The sequence below is a fragment of the Telmatherina bonti genome (genome assembly GCF_933228915.1).
Source record: "Telmatherina bonti genome assembly, chromosome: 8".
Lineage (NCBI taxonomy): Eukaryota > Metazoa > Chordata > Actinopteri > Atheriniformes > Telmatherinidae > Telmatherina > Telmatherina bonti.
The window spans coordinates 26402043-26421315 of NC_136626.1; the positions used below are offsets into that span (position 1 = coordinate 26402043).

General features: G+C 40.7%; 1 protein-coding gene across 3 annotated transcripts in view; it reads left to right on the forward strand.

Annotated features, from left to right (window-relative positions):
- Nucleotides 1-19273, forward strand: part of ssbp4 (single stranded DNA binding protein 4) — an 86225-nt gene that overhangs the window by 53396 nt on the left and 13556 nt on the right. For all 3 annotated transcript variants that reach the window (XM_079245080.1, XM_079245081.1, XM_079245079.1), the window contains exon 5: nucleotides 7461-7550. In XM_079245080.1, coding sequence (XP_079101206.1) covers nucleotides 7461-7550 — 90 coding nt within the window. The remainder of the gene's footprint in view (nucleotides 1-7460; nucleotides 7551-19273) is intronic.

Sequence of the window (19273 nt, forward strand, 5' to 3'; positions counted from 1 at the left end):
TTTAATTTAGTACCCAAAACTGAGCATCACAAATCCATTTGGGTATTTACTGCTGTATAATGTTGAACTGACCTGGATCTGGACCTGATCAGAGTTTGACTTAACTGGTTAAAAGTGAATCGTGATCTATACTGGGTCTGGAACTAATGTCTGGTTCTCAGATTCATACAGAAGTGTTGGAAATTTTTTTTTATTTCTTATACTGTGTATTATAGATGGCATGTCCTTGGGGAAACAATACATGTTACCTACAATATACTGAGAACATAACTCAAAAGATATGTCTCATGAAAAATTTCTTTAATTGCATTTTAACTATGTGAGAAAGAAAATAAATATTCTTATTCCTAAGTGTTATTTCCAAAGATGCCTTAAGGTTTCAACCGAACAACAAATTTGCTGATGATCATCCTTTACTAGCTCTCTGAAAAATCATTTTAACATCTTCAAGGAGCTGTTGAATCTATCAGTCGTTCTCCTGATTTTCTGTTTAATTCTTAGTTTTCAGCTTTGTTCCTAAAGAGATTAGATAGAAGAGTTAAAAGTATTTAAAATCACAGATTGAACAACAGGAGATAATAAAAGTATTTTACCTTTGCTTTCTAGTTGTTTAAATAGTCTGCCTCGTGGGCGAACATGAGCAGAGCTGTCTCAGTGTTCTGCAAATAAATATTAACAGATATGTAAATGTCAGTCTTGCTGAATGTCAGCGTTCGTTCATGAACTTTAATAGCTACTTTGTACAAAAAAAAGGTTTAAAAGCTGAAAGAAACAAAGCTCCATTTGAATGATCTGATGCTCCTCTTACAATGGTTTCCATGCTTTTTGTGGGACTAGCTTCTATCAGCTTCCCTCAGATGTATATTCTCTACAAAACTCAGACAGTAGCTGTGAACCTGTTGATTTTTTTGTTGTAAAAATGTGTAGGTGGAAGAGTTAAAGGGACGGTTGAGGTTTTTGCGGCTGAAAATAGCAAGTATCTCGCCTGTTTGGTCTTTTGGCTGTGTTGCTTTCTGGTTTGTGGAGGCTGGAGAGCCTCAGACTCTTTTATGACAGATTTCTTTCTATATTATTGTTGAACATTGGTGCAAAGGGGCAGCTGATGAAAGACAGTCTTGCTCCTGGTTTCTGAGGTACTGACATAAAACATCTGACGCAGCTGATGTGTTACACCGCTGAACATTTATTTACATTCTAGCTACAAGGAAAACAACGCAGCAGACTCAGAGATGGAGCATACATCAACGCTTACTGCTTTTAGAACTGCCAAAAGTGTTTGTGGGTGACTGCACTTGTTTGTGTGTGTCATCACCTGTGAAGTGGCCTTTCAGGGATGATCTACCTGCTCGCCCCTGATCTGTAGCCCTCTGTGACCTGCCGAGCTGAGCATCTAGAGTCTGCGAGTAAGAGCGAGACACCGGAGGACAGGAGGCAGCGCAGGATAAAATCATTTTTCCTATCTCTCTCCTGTCTCTTCCTCACGCTCATTGACAAAAGCTCACACGCCTTTCCTTTTACTACAGTTTTCTTCACATTAGGTTTTGTCTCCAAGCTCCGAGCATTCTATTATCCCCTAATTAGCAGCATTAATAATCTTTAATTAGGCATGTAGCGTTGTGCACGTGTGAGTTTGCCTATTTCTTTTAAAGTGTGCGTGGACATGCCTGCCTGTGGACGAGCGCAATCAAGACACCCAGTCCTCTGGTTGTCTTTCCCACCCAACCCCAACTGTCTGATGTCAGAGCGAAAGGTCACAGGCGGAGGGCAGGAAGGGGATGCATATCTGTGTGTGTGTGTGTGTGTGTGTGTGTGTGTGTGTGTGTGTGTGTGTGTGTGTGTGTGTGTGTGTGTGTGTGTGTTTGTGTGTTAATTAAAGAGACGCATCAGCAGGTGGACCTGTGTTAGAAAGGGTCACTAAAGAGAGCAGCAGGCCATCGGCAAGCTTTAGTCATTAACCACCGACACGCCTGTAAAGGCTCCTGGATAAGACAGTGGACACTGTTTGTGTGTGTGTGTGTGTGTGTGGAGGCTACATGAACTAATCAAGAGGTCAGCTATAAAATTACTCCACAAAGATGTGAGTGTTTTGTTGTTGTTGTTCCTTTTGTTTTAGTTTATACGTATTTCTGTAATTTTTGATTACATGGATGAGGAGAAGTAGGGTTGAGACAGTCTTCCCCTCCAGCTACCAGGTCAGTATGTAAAAGATCATACAAGGGCTGTATTTATTGTCATTTAATATATTGATTAGCTTATGGTTTCTGTTTGTGAAGACATGAACTGTGTCTGCGCTTGTGCACACATGCAATCACTCCCTTATTTCCTTTCCTGTCAGGTAGCTTGTGTGCATCGCTGTTGGTTGATTTGTTAGCCTGGGAGGCGGCAGTGTGTGTCAGTGGCAGTGCTGCGGAGCAGCAGAGGAGGAAGAGCAGGGTGACGTTCCCACAGCCATCGTGCCTTCCCTCTGGGCTTTCAGCTCGGAGCTGTGCCTGTGTAGCTTGGAGGTAGCTCCAGGCTCCTGGGGCCCCGATGTTAGAGGAGAGATGCTTTAGAGACAGAGGCGTTTGGGGGAGGAGGGTCGTGTACGTGTGTTTGTTTGTGTGTGTTCTGTGGGGGGGATCCCATGCAGATTTGTTTAACAGTAATTAATTCACCTGATTGACATAACAGCTGCTGGAGCTATGGGAAGTTGGCAGCATATGTGCAAATTTGTGTGTGCGGTATATGCAATGCTCCTCTGTGCATACTTTACATCTCTGTATGCGTGCGTGTCCATTTTTTTCTGCATACCTGTTATGTGTGTGTGTATGGCTGCATAGAGAAGGGTTCCTGCCATTGAGGGCATTTCCATGTCGCTGGGTTGGGAGCGGGGGGTTCCTGGCAGAGGAGCCCGGCAGCTCTCCGTCTTCCATCGATTAGAACCATCTGTCGACTGGCAGCCCTGCTTACACACTCCTGCCTCTCCGCTAATCTTTATAGAGTTGACTTCACTGACAGACTTATTGGAGCACTTGAAGCTGAGGGAAGAGGAGGAGGACAAATGAGAAAGCTTGGAGGAGAGGTTGATGGCAATGACATTAAGGAGCAGCTTGAAGACTAATTCCTGGTTTGATTTTCCACAAAATGCTGCAGGCTAGATGAAACTAGTGTTTTAGAAAATCAGTGTTCAAGCCACGGAAACGACATGTATAAACACACAACGGAGCATTCATTCAGGTGTGAAACATTTCCGTTATTAAACAGCCTTGTGTTTGCCGGTAAACATCAGTTTACCTGGGAGTACTTTTTTTCCCCTTTTTTTCTGATTAAGCTTTTCTTTACAGCTTTTGCACACCAAGGACATGTTTGGACAATGTACATTTTTTTTTCTAGCTGTTTCTGTTTTTATCAGTTTGGTCTCTTCTTGTGTAGCTGGGTTGCAGAAGAAAAAAAAACACAGGGATGCTGCAGAGACAATCAGAAGCTCTTCTCTAAGGTCAGAAAAGAGTTGGATTTGAACCCTGCTTACCTGCATGTCTGAATTTTGTGCTCAGAGCCTTAAGGTGCCAACGCAGACAGTTTTGTGTTTGGGAACATGTTGCTGTGTTTGTCTGGTGAGGTCAGGCTGATCCTTTGCAATCTCAAAAAAACACAAGGCATATATCCAAAGACACACAAACACAAGCAGGTCAGTATCAGTGTTGATGTAGCCAGTAGGTAGCAGTGTGTTGGCCTGCTTGTTTGGATCCAGATAACAGCAGATCCATTACCCCCTGCAAGCCGAGGTCTGATCACCGGACAGATAGAGCCTCTCACTCAGCGTCTGTGGGCTGCTGCCAGCTTCCAGTGTGGAGCTAAAGAGGATCCCAACCAGGAGCCAAAACATAGCAGAGCCCCTTCTGTTAGAGTAAATTATCAAACACTCTACGTGTCCCAGAACAATGCCTCACTGATGTTGGAGGAAAAGAGAAGAAAACAAAGTTTGCAATGATTTTGACTAGCAAGGGATCATTGCATCTGTACATATCTTAGTGTCCCTCTTATTCGTTACTGATGACCCTCAGCACCTAATCCGCAAACACATACTGATCCTAAATAAAGCATGCCATTTACTGGAATAGGATCTCACCATGTCAGAGTTTGTGTTATTATAAGACGAGCCATTGCAATACGTCTACTCTCCGAGCTCCTCCTCTTGCTATATAAGCATACATTTGGAGATGTGCTCATTTGCTCTTTTAAACTCCCCCTCAAGGCATTTATTAAACCCCTAAAAGCTCATCTATGTGCATTAAAATGACATGTTTATATTTCTTTACTCTGAAAATAGTTCTTTTATGCTAAAAAAAAAAAAAGCTCATCTGTGACTTAATACCTTTGCCTGTGAATATGGAGATGAGTCCTGCCTCCATCATTCACTGCTCTCCTTGCTGCAGCTGATCACTTCTGACTCCTTCCACTACCAGGATCTTCTTTCCGCTGCTTATCTGTGTTAGCAAACAGGTTGGATAAAGCTTGTTTGAAGTCATGATGTAATGTAATTCCAAGGTGAAAATGCTCATTTGGGGCATTGACTTCCTAATGCCTCTCCGGCATTTCTGCTATGCCGATTTTCATCAGCTTCTGGCTCTATCTTCATTTTTCTTTAGTTGTTCAGATCCAACTTTAAGCAAGAAAGCAAACAGGAATATGTGACATCAGTGCTTTAAACAGATGCTGCTTTATTCCTGTAGGCATCCATAAAGCCAAGCAAAGTTTTAAAAGAAATGGAGTAAAGTTTTATACTTTAAAAATACTGAATACTTAACTGATTTCAAGAGCACTTATCCTAGAAGGAGGGGTCGTGGATGGACGTTATATAGCAATCAAGTTGGATCATTAGTTAAAGATGGACGCTGAGTGGAGAAAGCTTGTTTGGAAATTGCTTTGAAAAGATAATATGATGAAACAACGTCATGAGATGTGGCTCTGATTATTAGAAGATTGCTTTGTGGAGGTGCAGACTGAGAGCTAAAGGAGAGTGATGTGTGTGAGTTAACGCTGTGCAGGTATTGTGTATCAGGTTTGTTTGTGTGCAGGGAGAGAAAAAATGGAGATAGCTGTGGCAAACAGAGCGGCTATCAAAAGCCACAGGCTGCTTTAAACTCTGTATCTTACTGCTTCTTTCTTCTTCTTTCTCCTCTAATTTTTTCTCTTTTCTCTCTCTCCATCCTTCTCTTCTCTCTCTCTCTCTCTCCCTCTCTTGCTCTCGCTCTCTGCTCCCTGGCCATGCTGATGATTGACGGCCTGAGGGTTTTAATGGGCACTGGAGAGCAGGAACTGAGGTCGGGGTTGTCATGGCAACTAGGAGAAGGGGCCTTTTGCTGCTGCTTCACCTGAGTGCTGTGGAGTCTTGTTGGTTGGCTGCGCCAGGCAGCCACACACGCACAAACACACATTCTTCCCACACGTATTACCATGCCAGCACCACCTTTTCCATTCACCCTTCATCGTCTCCCTGAGATTCTCTGACACCCATTCAAGCATCTTTTCTCTTTCTTAGCTTGTTTTTACTCTGTTGTCCTCTTCACTTTCTTTCTTTTTTTGTCTTTTTGTTGCTGCTGACCTCTTGATGCTCTCAAAGACACCAGCACTGGTTCCATGTACCATGTGCATGTACCTGCTGAGTGTCCGAACAGGCACTCCTGCACTGGCTGAAAAAGGGCAAAACAAACTTAATTCTCTCTTTATTTTACACCTAAACATGCAAGGAAGTTGCTCCATCCGTCAAGCTGGTTTTACAGGTTGCATTTATTTTGCAACCCTCTTCTGCAGACGTGTACATGATGAAAAACTAACACCATCCTAAGATCCAGAAGATTGGCAGTGTTTTCCATAGGTTTCAGGTGAGGGGTGGGACTTCTTAATGGTGGAGTCAAAAATTAAGCAGTAACTTCAGAAAAAAAAAAGGTACATCTCATTTTCACACTTCACACAGCCATTTTGACTAAAAAAAGAAACATGTTTATCTTGTTGTGATTACTGTCTCCCATAACAATTGGCACACTCGGGTCTGCAAATCCAAGATCAGCTACAAAACTCCACAATCCGTTTTGGCTACATTTAACTTGGACCAGTCCCAGTTCTGGTCCTGGATTGAGTCTCAGTGACTGGAAACAGAAAATTTGTCAATTTGCAAGATTGCCAGATAAGAAAAGATAATGAAAAACAAAACTCAAAAGAGCAACCTGGTTGGCATGCTTGTCAAACCAAGGGGGGGGGTGTCAGTTGCATACAAAAAATGCACAAATTTGCATTTTTTGGCACAAATTTTTGGCACATTTTTTGGCACAAATTTGCATTTTTTGTGCCAATGATTGATAAAATGGGAAATATTGACACTATTGTCAGAATAACTCATTTGAGAAGTTTCTGATCTACCACCCTGATGTTAAAGGTTAAGTTCGAGCAACTAAAGCCTCTTGGTTAAGTTTAGGGGCATGTTAAGTGGTTGCCATGGTAATATTATTACATAACCATGAGTGGCTGACAAATATGTTTCAATGCCCATCCATCTTTTCCAACCTTCTGAGAGCGACGTCAGGGTCTGTTGTCGGGAAAACATAAAGATGGGTCGCTTTTCCACTGAGAACATTGGGAACATCCTTCACAGTCTGCTTCAAAATCGTTTTTCAGAATAATTTTCTTGTTCTTCCTCGTGTTGCACTGGCCAAGTGTGAATGTCAAGCTCTGACAAAGCAGTCATGACCGAACACCGACTGTCAGCTTTTCCGCCTCTGAAGAAAACCAGAGCAGCGAGTGTCACATCTGTCTTCTACTCTGTGTTGAAAATCATTATAATTGAGGGGAAAGATGAAGGAAATATTGCCAGAAATATATTTAGAGGCCCCGTTGAAGCAAGGGCCTCCATGCAGAAGGAAGGGCTGTTGCATAAATCAAAGATTATAACTCTGATTTACATTTTTACATTATACATCAATCAACCAAAACAGTGCTCGGAGTTGAGCTAAATCCACCAAAGTGAGGAGAAAGGCTCAAGGAAGAACTTCAGTACTTCCATCCAGCCGTGTGTGCGTGTGACCCTTCAGCAAACTGACAGATTTGTGTCCAATTTTAAAGTTGAGTTGATTCTGAAAAGTTAATGTGGCGGTCTGCTGCCGATGCAGTGTATTTACTGAGCTCCCACAGAAACCTTGATGCTACCGCTAAACTATTCCATTTGCTATTTGTTTTGTGTCTCTTGTCAAAATGATTTGTTAGCCGACCAACTAATCATGTGCTCATCAGATATCTGTAATTGCTCCATTTGCTTCAGAAGGAATTTTATCAGGGTCAGAAGTCTTACAACAAATCATTTCTGATTTTCTGAGCATTTTGACAAACACAAGATTACTTTTGCTTCTTTGTCCTGAAACGTTGTGTTGCTCAATTTATCAAGAATTCTGAAAGAACATTTGGTTTTCTTTGTGTTTTTTTTTCAGAGTGCGGCCGCAGCCCCAAGTCCAGTGATGGGCAACATGCCACCCAACGATGGCATGCCAGGAGGACCCATGCCCCCGGGCTTCTTTCAAGTAAGAGCCTTCCGTTAGACTTCATCTCTTAACTGGACGCCACCATCACCTCCAACCATCACACAACCTCAACAGACCCTCCCCCCTTCGCTTAGCTGATGCTAAGCCTATCCTTCTGTCTCCTCCTCCTTTTTTAGTCTCTTTAGCTGTCCTAATCCCTGTCCAGATGTGTTCCCTTCTCGGTCTCTGCTTCTGTCCCATATGTCCACAGTTTGTCAGGTTGTTAACCCCTGATACGTTGTTAGAGGCTTCTTATCTGCCATATTTGCATTCATATCATGTGTTTTCCAAAACATAACATATGGAAGAGGTAATACTTCCACTGAGAAGAGAAGAGGGAACCATTTTTTTTTTGTAATCTCTCTTGTTCCTTTCATCCTCTGGGGAGGTGACTTTTTCACCTCTTTCTGTTTTATCTCTCCTGCAATCACTCAAAAAACTATAATTAGTCAAACCAGACAAGGAGAAATTTAAAGTACTTACACCTTAGTATGTACAAAATGGCTAAATTTTTTAATATTTGAATTAATGTAAAACTGCTTTAAAAAAATACCAACAGATTTGTCCTGTTTATGTTTAGCCCTGAACTAGCTTAGAAGCTAATTGTCCAAATGCTGGTGTTGTAGTTTGTCCAATTTAAAAATAAATCAAAATAACAAAAAAAAAAAAAAAACTCTAGAAAATGTGCAAATTCAATTTGATTTAAACTTGTAAAGCCCAACTTGACATATTTGATTCAGTAAAAACTTTACATAAAATCCGATTGAACACAATCTGATACTTGTCTTTTTCCCACTGAAAGATACACTGGATTAACTTTGATCAATCACATGGTAATAAATGGTAGATATGCTCTGATTTTGTTAAAAGTCCACATAATGGACTTTTCTCACCATTTTTTAATGGCTCAGGCTTTGAAGGGTTAAAATCAGATGCCATATGTGAGGTGACATTTTGTTTTGCTTCTTTAATTTCGAGTCACAATTAATTACATCATGATTAAATGCATCAGATGAATAAAAACATACATTTCCAGTTATGCATTTTGTCCCCCGCCACCACACACACACACACACACACACACACACACACACACACACTCACACACATTCACATACACATTTAAATGTTTGAGAATTGCGTTGCAATGCAGCTGACTCTAAAGGGAAAAATATGCAACTGACACTCTCGTCACACTAACATCTTAAAGGGATATGCGCATGTATAAGGCAGCTCGTCTTTATGGATTAATTAAGTATATTTAGTTGATCCCTTGTAGGAATAATTTAATAAACTGAATGTTGTGAGCTCCTCGCTATGCACCATATATTTAGTGTGACACTGTGAAACCATTTGTCTTTTCCTTGTTTTCTTCTTGTACCAGTTGATTGGCACATGAGGTGTACTGTACAGCCTATATGTGTGTTGTCTGTGTGTGTGTGTGTGTGTGTGTGTGTGTGCTGGGGTCGTAGAGAATGTTAATGATGTATGAGCAGTGAACAGGCCAGGGAGAAAGCTATCTGATGGTGTTGCGTGAGTGACATTGCTTTCCATAAATAGACCCTGTGCGCATGGCAGACAGACAGATAGACAGACAGGCGGAATGGGCAGAAGGGAACAGGGGATGGTTGGATGGATGCAATGTTCACTTTCATCCTCTCTTCTCTTCTGTCCTCTCCCCTCTCTGCTTACCTCAGCTAATCTACGACAGCATAAGTGTGAAAAAAAACAACAATACACATAAAGGAGGAAATGGAGAGCTTTTGCCATGCAGAGCAACAAAAGATGAAATGCTCTCTACGTGTTCCAAACTTTACTTCAGCTTTCCTCAAATAAAACTCTGACTCTCACATCGCGCTCTGTTGGGAGCTGACATTCATTCCCTGGTGAACTAATGGATGCGGTCCATGCTGAAATTGCAGGCTGCCGAGTTTTCTGCAGTACATTTATCCATTCAAATGAAGGGGAGGGAGCAGGCAGATTTTTTCCTCCTCTCTCTTGGATATTGTTGTGATTTTACTCATCGCTCTCCTCACTTTCACAAGAGAATGAAGTCACCAAACTTTCTATGTAGAATTGTGAATGGATTATGTGGCATAAACTACATTTTCCTGGTGCTTTAGTCATCTGAACTCTGGGTCAGTCTTTGTCTCCCTCCCGTGCCTTCTCTGTATGTCTGCTTTCATTCTTCAGGACATTTTCTCACTATCTCTGTTTCCCTTGTCTTGTCTTTTAAACTACCATTTTCTCACATGCTCTCTCAATGACGCATTCCTACCCACCGACTTCTGTGTTCTTGATAGCTCTGAGTGTGCATGTGTGTGTGTTGGGTAGAAATTATTCTGAGGTGCGCTGGCATGGTAATTAACATAGATGACCCCAAACGCAGCTCCTGGCTGCAGTCCTAGAGAGAAGAACGAGGGGCAAGTAAGGGACAAAGGAGGAAAAATTGCGTTGAAAAGAGAAGAAAGGCGTTTACTCCAACGATCTTCTAAATCTTGATTCAGTCTCATTCCATTGGCGTAACATTGGGGCTTTCCTGATGTCTAACAAGTTCCCACTGTTAATGTAGCTACACTTTCAGGTAAAGCAGACCACAAAAGCAGGGATTTGATCCACATTACGTAACTATGATGCATAAATAAAGCACAAAATAGACTGTGATTGTGGTTGTTGCTAACATAATGGTGAATTTTATGCCTCTATGTGTGTTTTCATGTAACTGGACTATGGTGGACGCGCCGTGTCATCTCTTGTTGTTAAGTTTTAGTGACTACTGTTTGATTCAAACCCAAACAACTGTGTATGCCACTTAGGTAGATTACAGCATTGATGTAACAGAGGTATAAATTAAAGTCACAGATTAAATCTGGTAAAGGGATCATGTGGTGAAAGTAAGATAAACAGAGGAGTATGATTTAGGAAAGAAGCCAGATGAAGAAAGTGAAGCGGAATAGAGTGCATATAGGCTACACATTACGTTTAGTATAAGAGTCTATCCTGCTGCATCATAGCCCTCTGGGGAGGACTAGCAAAAACGAGGTGATGATGGCAAGGGAGGGGAAGGAATGAGAAGAAACTGCAAAGGAGAAGAAGAAGAAAGCAGCAAACGACACTGACATGGCAGAAGGTTTTTTGGGGTTTTTTTTGTTATTTTTTTATGACAAAGAAGGTTTATAAATGTCTTTTTTGGTTCCAGGTATGTTGATCCTCAAAAAACTTCAAAAACTCCCGTTGTTGACACGATTCTGCAATCAGCATAAGATGCTCATAGTGATACAAACTGTATTTTCTGTTAAGTGTGTAAAGCAGTCGGGGTGGAGCAGCCTCTTTCTGCTTAACTGGAATTGTTCCTCTTGCCAATAGAAAAAAAGGGACCCAAAGTCAAAGGCTGTGCCTCTCACTGCAGGTAATTGCTGCTCTTCAGGGACAAGACTAAAAAGCACAACAGGAGGATTAGGTTTGATTACACATTTGAGAACAAGCAACATGAGTATCAAAGACAAATTTAAGAACCTGTTCAAAGCTGACGCACAGCAGGCGTAAGGTGAGTTTGGAAGTCATCTGCTCTCAGTACATTACTTATCAAAGGTAAAACTGATCGTAAGGTTCATCCTGGTCACTTGTATTACAGAGATGCTGATAAATAAGTGCTTTAAGAAGTAAATGGCAGGTGAAAAATCCCAGCGATGACTGAAGAATAGTTGTGCTTCATAAGAGGATGAAGAGTTTGTGGTTTAGCTGCTGAATGAATGTGGTGTGAAAGGTTGTTAGGAGCACAAAGAAGCAGTCAGACTACTAAAACTTGGAATATTTCACAGTGAAATACAACTGTGTTCAACATCTTTGCTTGACATTTAACGCAACAGGTTGTGTATGAAAATGTTCCATGAAACACTAGAAAATGTCTTTTTGTAGCACATCTGAAAGAGCTCTTTGGATGGAAGTTTTAAAAAGACGGAGGCTGGAGCAGATTGCAGGAAAAACCGCAAGAGGGACGATCTTTTACTCTTACAGTACTACTTATCCTTGAGAGGACAGCGATAACAACAATACCTCATGATTCCTATTGAATGTCAGACTCTTAAAAGTGAGAGGTTGTGAACGGTTTTCCGATCCATCGTCTGTTGTATAGCTTCAGTTTAACTCACAGAGGTTGAAAAATGCTGATAAAACTGAAGTTTAACAGTGGTTTGACTGTAGCTTTTCTCCCACTGTGCATGCATCTTCCCTGTCTGGTTGCAATAGATTTTATCTCTGTGAAAACAGACCTGAGAACATCTCTGTGTAGAAGGGAAACTCAAAATACTTGTCTTGACTCAGGAAAAACAGATCTCATATTCAGTCAAGTGAATAAAGGACAAACTGGCTTTGGTCATCAGTTAGCCATAAACCAAGGCGCGCAAGGATGAGAGAAAAGAGAGATGATCTTAAAAACTACTCCAAATTTCTTTGACTCATTCATGATTATTTTTAACTGTGAGCAGATCTACTGACTCTCTAGATATACAAGTGCAGGAGATGTGCTTACTTTGTTTATTTCTGTTTTCATAACTACAGCTCCGGTTTCTCTCGCCCTTAAATATGGTGTCCCTCTTGGGACAGTTTTGGGATCCCTCCTTTTAAATCTCTGCTTCAAATAGGCTTTAGTGGAAAGTCTTAAAACCTTTTCATAAAATGTATATTTAACTAGATGTTGAGTTATTGACCCATATATATATATATATATATATATATATATATATATATATATATATATATATATATATATATGTGTGTGTGTGTGTGTGTGTGTGTGTGTGTGTGTGTGTGTGTGTGTGTGTGCGCGTGTGCGTAGATATATATTGTTGCCACTCAGTTAAAATTGTACTACCATAAAAGTAAAATGTCTTGTGTAATACCTACTTTATACATAACTGCTGCATGATAAAAGATTGAACAGGTAGCTTTGCATGAAGCACAATTTTTCAATATCTGTCACCAAATGTAATTTTTTCTTTCAGGAGCAGCAGTGAATGAAGTTACATACATTTTACAAGTTACAAGTTTACAAGTTACATACAAGCATGTACACACTGGACATAAGTTTTGCATGGTTTTGCCAGTTTTTGGTAATAAACAGGATCAGAAGGTCTGAAAATCCATCTGCTTCTACATCTTCCTGTGTGATCATTTCTATAATCTCGCTTGCTGATTCCTGATTTAAATGAGCAGCTAAGGACATGTCTCCACATCCCAGCAAGACTTAAAAATTAAAATTTTCCCCTCTAGAAGGAAGGAATTTTAAAATAGCAGACGGAAAAAGAAAACAACTTTTTGAATAAATGTAGGTAAATGGTATTTTTTACTCCGATCTCAGTGGACTTCTTGTCCTGCTGCAGAATGAATGAATTTGGACCCATCGGATCTGTTCTTCATGGATCTGTGTGTATGGTGGCAAAAACTTTTGCACAATAATATATATGCAAATGATTTAGGAGAATCCTAATATTTTTAAACATCTGTCAGCTTTCTTGCCCCCCCCCTACCAGGGGATGGCGTGTTGCTGTCTGAGCTGACATGCTGCCATGCTATATACCATAAGCTAGCAGGAGACCTACTGCTGCCACTGCTGCTCTCTCTGGAATGTTAGCAAGGAATGACAATGAGAGTGCATTCTGAGTGTGTGTGTGTGTGTGTGTGTGTGTGTGTGTGTGTGTGTGTGTGTGTGTGTGGTGCTTTTCCTCCTGGCTTTGTTTGTTGTGTTCAGTGATGCAGGCTGCTTTGTGCTCTTGGTCTTGTGTGTGTGTGTGTGCATGCATGTGTGTGTCCAGTAGCTTGATGGCAGTTACACACTGCCCTCTAGTGTCAGCAGCTCCAAAGAAGGCTAGGAGTCTTCCATCTCTTTCTCCTTCTCTCTCTGTTAGTGGTCCGTCGGGGGCAGCGGTGTGGGTCTTCCTTAAGCTGAAACGAGTGGTGAGGAGGCGAGGGGGTTGTGTTGATGTGTTTGTGGTTCTGTGCCAGGCTGTTATCTCCTTAGCCGGGTAGAAAATGATTTTATTAATTGCTTCATTTAACGCTCCCCATGTCCCCCTCCTTCTTCCCCTCTCGTACACAAATACACAAACAACTCTACACTAGCACTCACACACATACACACCCCCAACCAAGCAACTTTTCAAACTCACCCCGCGTACACCTCTGTGACAATTGAAATGCTCTCTCTGCAGGGACCTGTAGAGAGAACAGTACAGCCATAAAGGCCATATGCTGGCCCATTCAGATGTAATAGCAGGAAGGCCTGGGGAGGCTCAGTCGAGGGAGCTACGCTCCATTATGGCACATTATAGGAAAGAACAAGAGAAGAGCATAGTGCATGTTTATGTGTATGCATGTCTGTGCGCATGACAGTGAATGTGTATGTGTTATTACTTAAATGCTGCGGGAACAAAATAATAGTCACACAGTCACATTTTAGATACTCAGCTCAGATTTTGGGACAGAAAAACTGGACTAACGTGGAAATAAATCTCACATGGTTTTTATATTAGATCAGGTTTGTGGGCAAAGGCGTGCTGTGGACGTGTTTACAGACATGTCCTCCTCAGTGACTAAAACTGGGCAGCGTGTGGGTCTGTGTGTATGTGTGTGCAGAGGAGAATCAGACTGCTGCAGCTGGGTCAATGCAGTCAGACCCCGCAGGGGTGTCTTGTTAGACACACACACACACACACACAGGCTGGCTCGGCAACAACAATAACCTCTGAGGTCAGACAGAGCTAGTGCTGCATTAGCCCCGGTGTGAACCTGCTGAGAGACAGAGCAAGCCAGTACAGCTGGTGTTAACCACCCAAAACACACACACATAAAGTGTCAGAAAAACCACACATGCCTGTGATACATAACTGTGCCGGTACATCCAGAGTACACAGTATGTACAACCAAATAAACACTTCCAGATCCTTAAATAAATTATTGACCAGCTGCATGCTGTGAGGTTTGTTAAGAAGAGGATTTAGTGATGACTCAACTGCTTCTCAGATGAGCATGAATGCTTCAAAAAAGGTACACCACCATCTCTCAGAGGTACAGGAAGCACCTGTCTCCCAAGCCCGCCTGCTTCCGAGTCGACAAATAAATGCTTTTGCTTGTAAGCCACAAATTGTTTTATGCATATGCACAAGCTCATCTCTACCGCTTCGTTCTTCTGCCGCACTTAAAGTAGCAGTGCAGCGGCGCAGTATGTAGGCCTGTGGGAACTCACTTGTTTCAAGCCGTCAGTCAGTCATGTTTATTTTCCCACTGTTGCAGCACCCACACGTTCCCGGTGCTCAGCTCTGTCGGCACACCACCATACCAACCACACCAACAGAGCGCTCACGCAGGGAGGGAGACACTGTGCAGGGTGGTAAAGTTAGGGAAGTGAAGAGGGGGGAGCTACACATGCAGCTGGCTTTTGTTGCAGAAAAATGCATGAAAGCTGGTGAAAAGATTGGCTTGTCTACACATTTTTGCTAAATGTTAACAAAAGTTCTTGTCAGTTCAAGTCACTGAATGAATTTAGTCATCTGATTGGTTACGTTTACAACATCCTTTATAGTGTCAGAGGGTTGTAACAGCCTTTTTGTTTGATATAGTTTTTTTTTTTCATTTAACATCTGTACATTTTGTCAGTAAAACACACATCATATGTGCGTGTGCTTACATATGCATGATACATATTGATTAGAACATATTTTTCTATGATTGCTTAGGAAAAATGAGTGGAATGAACAAGTGAAGTCAGTTTATAATGTTAAATATTAAATCAATAACAGAAAAAACATCATTGATTGTGGGTCTAGTGTGAGTGTGTGTGTGTGTGTGTGTTTGAGAGTGTGTGGCCATGCATCTATTCCTCTTTATTAGCATTAACTGTTTGCTTGGGGCTTATCGGTGGGAAGGTGTGAGGCTACTCAGGTTGTTCTGCAGTCCTGCAGGTTTTCAATGTTTCCCTGCTCCAACTCACCTGTCTCCAAGTTATGAGTCATTGTGCAGCACTTCATAGGCTGTTGCATACATTTAAATTTAGTCAGGTGTGTTGGAGCAGGGAAATATTGAAAACCTGCAGGATTGCATTCCTTATAGGACTGAATCGGTTACCCCTCAGTTCTTCACCTTTTTACTATGATGTTAGCAACACATTGGTTATGAGACACTACACACACACACACACACACACACACACACACACACACACACACAGTATTAGAGAGAAGGAGATCCTGTTGTCACCCGCAAAATAATCTCATATTTTCACTCATCACCTCTCTGTTGCGCACATAGTCTCACACACCTGTGTAACCTGATAGTAAAGGGCTTGACTGAGGCAGACTGGTAGATAAGCCTGGTTTTGCAATAGGTGGTCTTCTTGCTCTATGCTGACGTTCAGCTAGCAATAGGTTTCTGTTGGGGCAACTGCTGCAGCTGGAGTCAGGGGAGGTCACTGTTCTGCATCGCTGTTGTGTTTTTACTCTGAGATGAACTTTCCTTCAGACACTCTGGTTGTTGACTGAACATTCAATTTAAAGTTGATTTAAGTGACAGAATCTTAATTTATTTTTTTTTTTTTTAGTTTGGAGCTTGTTCCTTTTATTCACTTCCTAAATGATGTTTGATTGGATTTAAATATTTGGTACGTCTTTGCAGAGAAGCTGAACTCCAGAATCCAGCTTGCTTTGGCGCTTAGTTTTCTGCTTGGACAGCTTCAACTCTGGGAAACTGCATGCAACATTATCATGGTGAAATTGAAAGGAATAATACCGTGTTAGATTACACCCTGAATTATCCTTTGGCAACAGTGCAGTAATTGAATGCTAATTGCGAGCGGTCGTCATGAATTGATCTGACCTCATCTTGGCAATTAACGGTTCCTGTACACGAAAATCAGTGTGGCCCTTTGGAAATGTCACTGACAAATCTTATTATATGCATTCCCTGTTGGTGTAAGAGATTAGATATGATAGTTGCGTGGTAATTATAGGCCTTATTTGTAAATTGGACATGCTGCATTGACTTTCCGTTTTTTCTTCATTTTGACCACGGGGGCTGAATCAGATTCACAGAAGCCAAATTTTATTAATGTATATGAGCTCATAATGTACGAACTGTAATTGGAAATGATCAACTTCTTTGCTGTCTCTTGATTGGTTCGTTGCCTTCTTATGCTTCTCAATCAGACATTCACTGACCAATGAGCTTTGTGCTTATTTATTCTCTGCAGAAAAGTTGCAAACCTATGCTGACATGAGTATATGAAGAGTAAATGACGATGGCACATAGCACAAAAAAAGATTTCAGGTTTCCCAACTATAGCAAGTACTTGAGATGAATAAAACTATTCTTTGGAATGATTCAGGTGAACCCTTACCAAATCAATTTTTAACATTATTTCTGCAGAAATCAGCACAGTTTGGCACCATCTGTTTTCAAAGTCTTCCAATGGGTAAAACACAGGTTTTAAAAGGTTAAAAATCTTTTATCTTTCCCAGCAGTGACTAAACAAAATGTAACACTTTAATTGCCGTTTTCCATTCCTAACAACTCAGACCGATCTCGTAGTTTTATGATAAAAATGCAACTAGCGACAAATTTACTGACTTTTTCTGATGTTAATGGAGACTTTTAGAAACTTATGTGAAAGCTTATATAGTTTACACCTTTCGCCACATTTCTTTGAAATTTTCATCACTGCAATATTCTTACAATAATAATGTCTTTGATTCAGGTGTTCACCGAAATCCATTTAAACTGAAAAAATATTGCCTTTTCTGGAAACTATTTTCCGCTTCATATTGATTAATCAGCACTAATTAATTGCAAAGTTTCTAATTCAATATATAACTTAATGTGTGTGTGTGTGTGTGTGTGTGTGTGTGTGTGTGTGTGTGTGTGTGTGTGTGTGTGTGTTGATAAATTCCGTGATCAGAAGTATTTTCTGTCTTTTGTTATAGAGGAATATCAGTTCAGTGTACAGTTTGTACACATTTATCCTGTGTGGGTAATTCTGATTTTATCCCTTTTGTTCTATATGAGAGGTCTTTTGCTCACTGTTAGAGGGTTCAAAACTAATTTCCTTCCAAGGTTGTCCCATCTTATGCCTTGACCCTGAGAATCGCTGCTAAACATTTCAGAATCACTCGCCAGTGTAAAAGCATCTTCAAGAAATTCTTAAAAAAATACATTGGCGTTATTGTTCTCTCTACTGCCATCTCTAACATTTCTTTGGATGGGCATCTGAAAAGGGATCTTTTTTTCTACGTGCAGTTGTTTTTTTTTATCTGCATGCAGTTTTCTTGTTATATAGCAGATCAGGTTGAATCGAGCAGTAATTTACAGCTCCCTGCCTCATGCCTCTTCATATACAAAAGGTTGTCCAGTTTGGCCAAAGGAAAGAAGAATCCCCAACATGGGTTGATTAATAGGCTGCCTGTGTAAGCGCTGTCATGATGCCTGGTACTTCCATCTTTAAGATTCACTGAGGTTGGAGTTTATTGTTGCAGAATTTGGTTAATTCTTAAACCATCCCTGTTTTTTTTTCTTTTTTTTCTATAGTATCAGGAAAACAGGAAGTAGGTGCCTAAATTCACTGAACTTGTGTTATAACATTGATTTACCAAACTACTGTATGTAAAACACAGAGCTTGTAACGTTTTAATTTGCTTGAAAATCAGCATCTTGTATGGCCACATTTATTCTTTAACACAGCCTAAACTCTCATTTCTTTAAGTAATCTTCAGGAATAGTTTTTGAAGGCTCTTCTTTGGAGAATGACGGGTTTTTTCTTGGATGTCACTACTTCAGTAACGTTGATGTCTGAGCTGTGGGGAGGATTCATTCCTCCGTCAGACCTGTTGCAGCTAATTTTCAGTCCAATGTGTCATTGTGCATTCCTCACCCTTTTCTACCCGTTTCCCATCCTTGAAATGTCTTCTTCACCACCTCCACATGGAGACCATTTCTGATGATCCCTCACTGAGCAGAATACGGATGAGATGAAGGTGAAGCAGACATAACACACTGTGTTTATCTACAGCATGTGCACGTACTGTGGATATGCTGTAGATAGTTTCTTTTGTTCTCCAGTTTCCTTCAGTATATATGAAGCAATCTTCACTCTTTACTCTGAAATATGAAGCAATTTCGGCCAATAGTGCTTTACGGATTACCTCATTGGTGCAAAAAATTCATTTAAAGTCTTCTAAAGTGTGATTACGAAATGTGTTGGGTTTTTTTTTTTAATATGAAACAAATGAAAAAGGAACAAATGTTTTAATGTTTTATGTCATGTTTTATACATGAAATGTGCTATACATGTAAACTTGCCTTGCCATTGTCTTTGCAACAAACTGCAAGTAAAGTGTGTAAAGTTACAGTTAAAATTGGTGTTTGATGTGTCGCCACAACACTGTTTTCTACGTTTGTTTAGGTGTCTTTTTCTGTACTGAATGATTTAGTCAATGTGAAGTGGGTTAATGAACCAAATAACTTGAAAATAGTCCGGTACAAGGACTGGATGGAAAATGTGCGAAAAGGCCGCCAGTATCCAAAGAAAAACTTTGAAAGACTTTCAGAAAGCTCGATAACAAAAGTCTTCACAGAAATTAAAGTGCAGAAAAACCGAAGAGTGAGCTAAAGAAACGTTGTAATAATTGTACAGGTTTCTTAGTAGCTCTCAGTAACAATTAGAAAAAGCATTTTTAAAT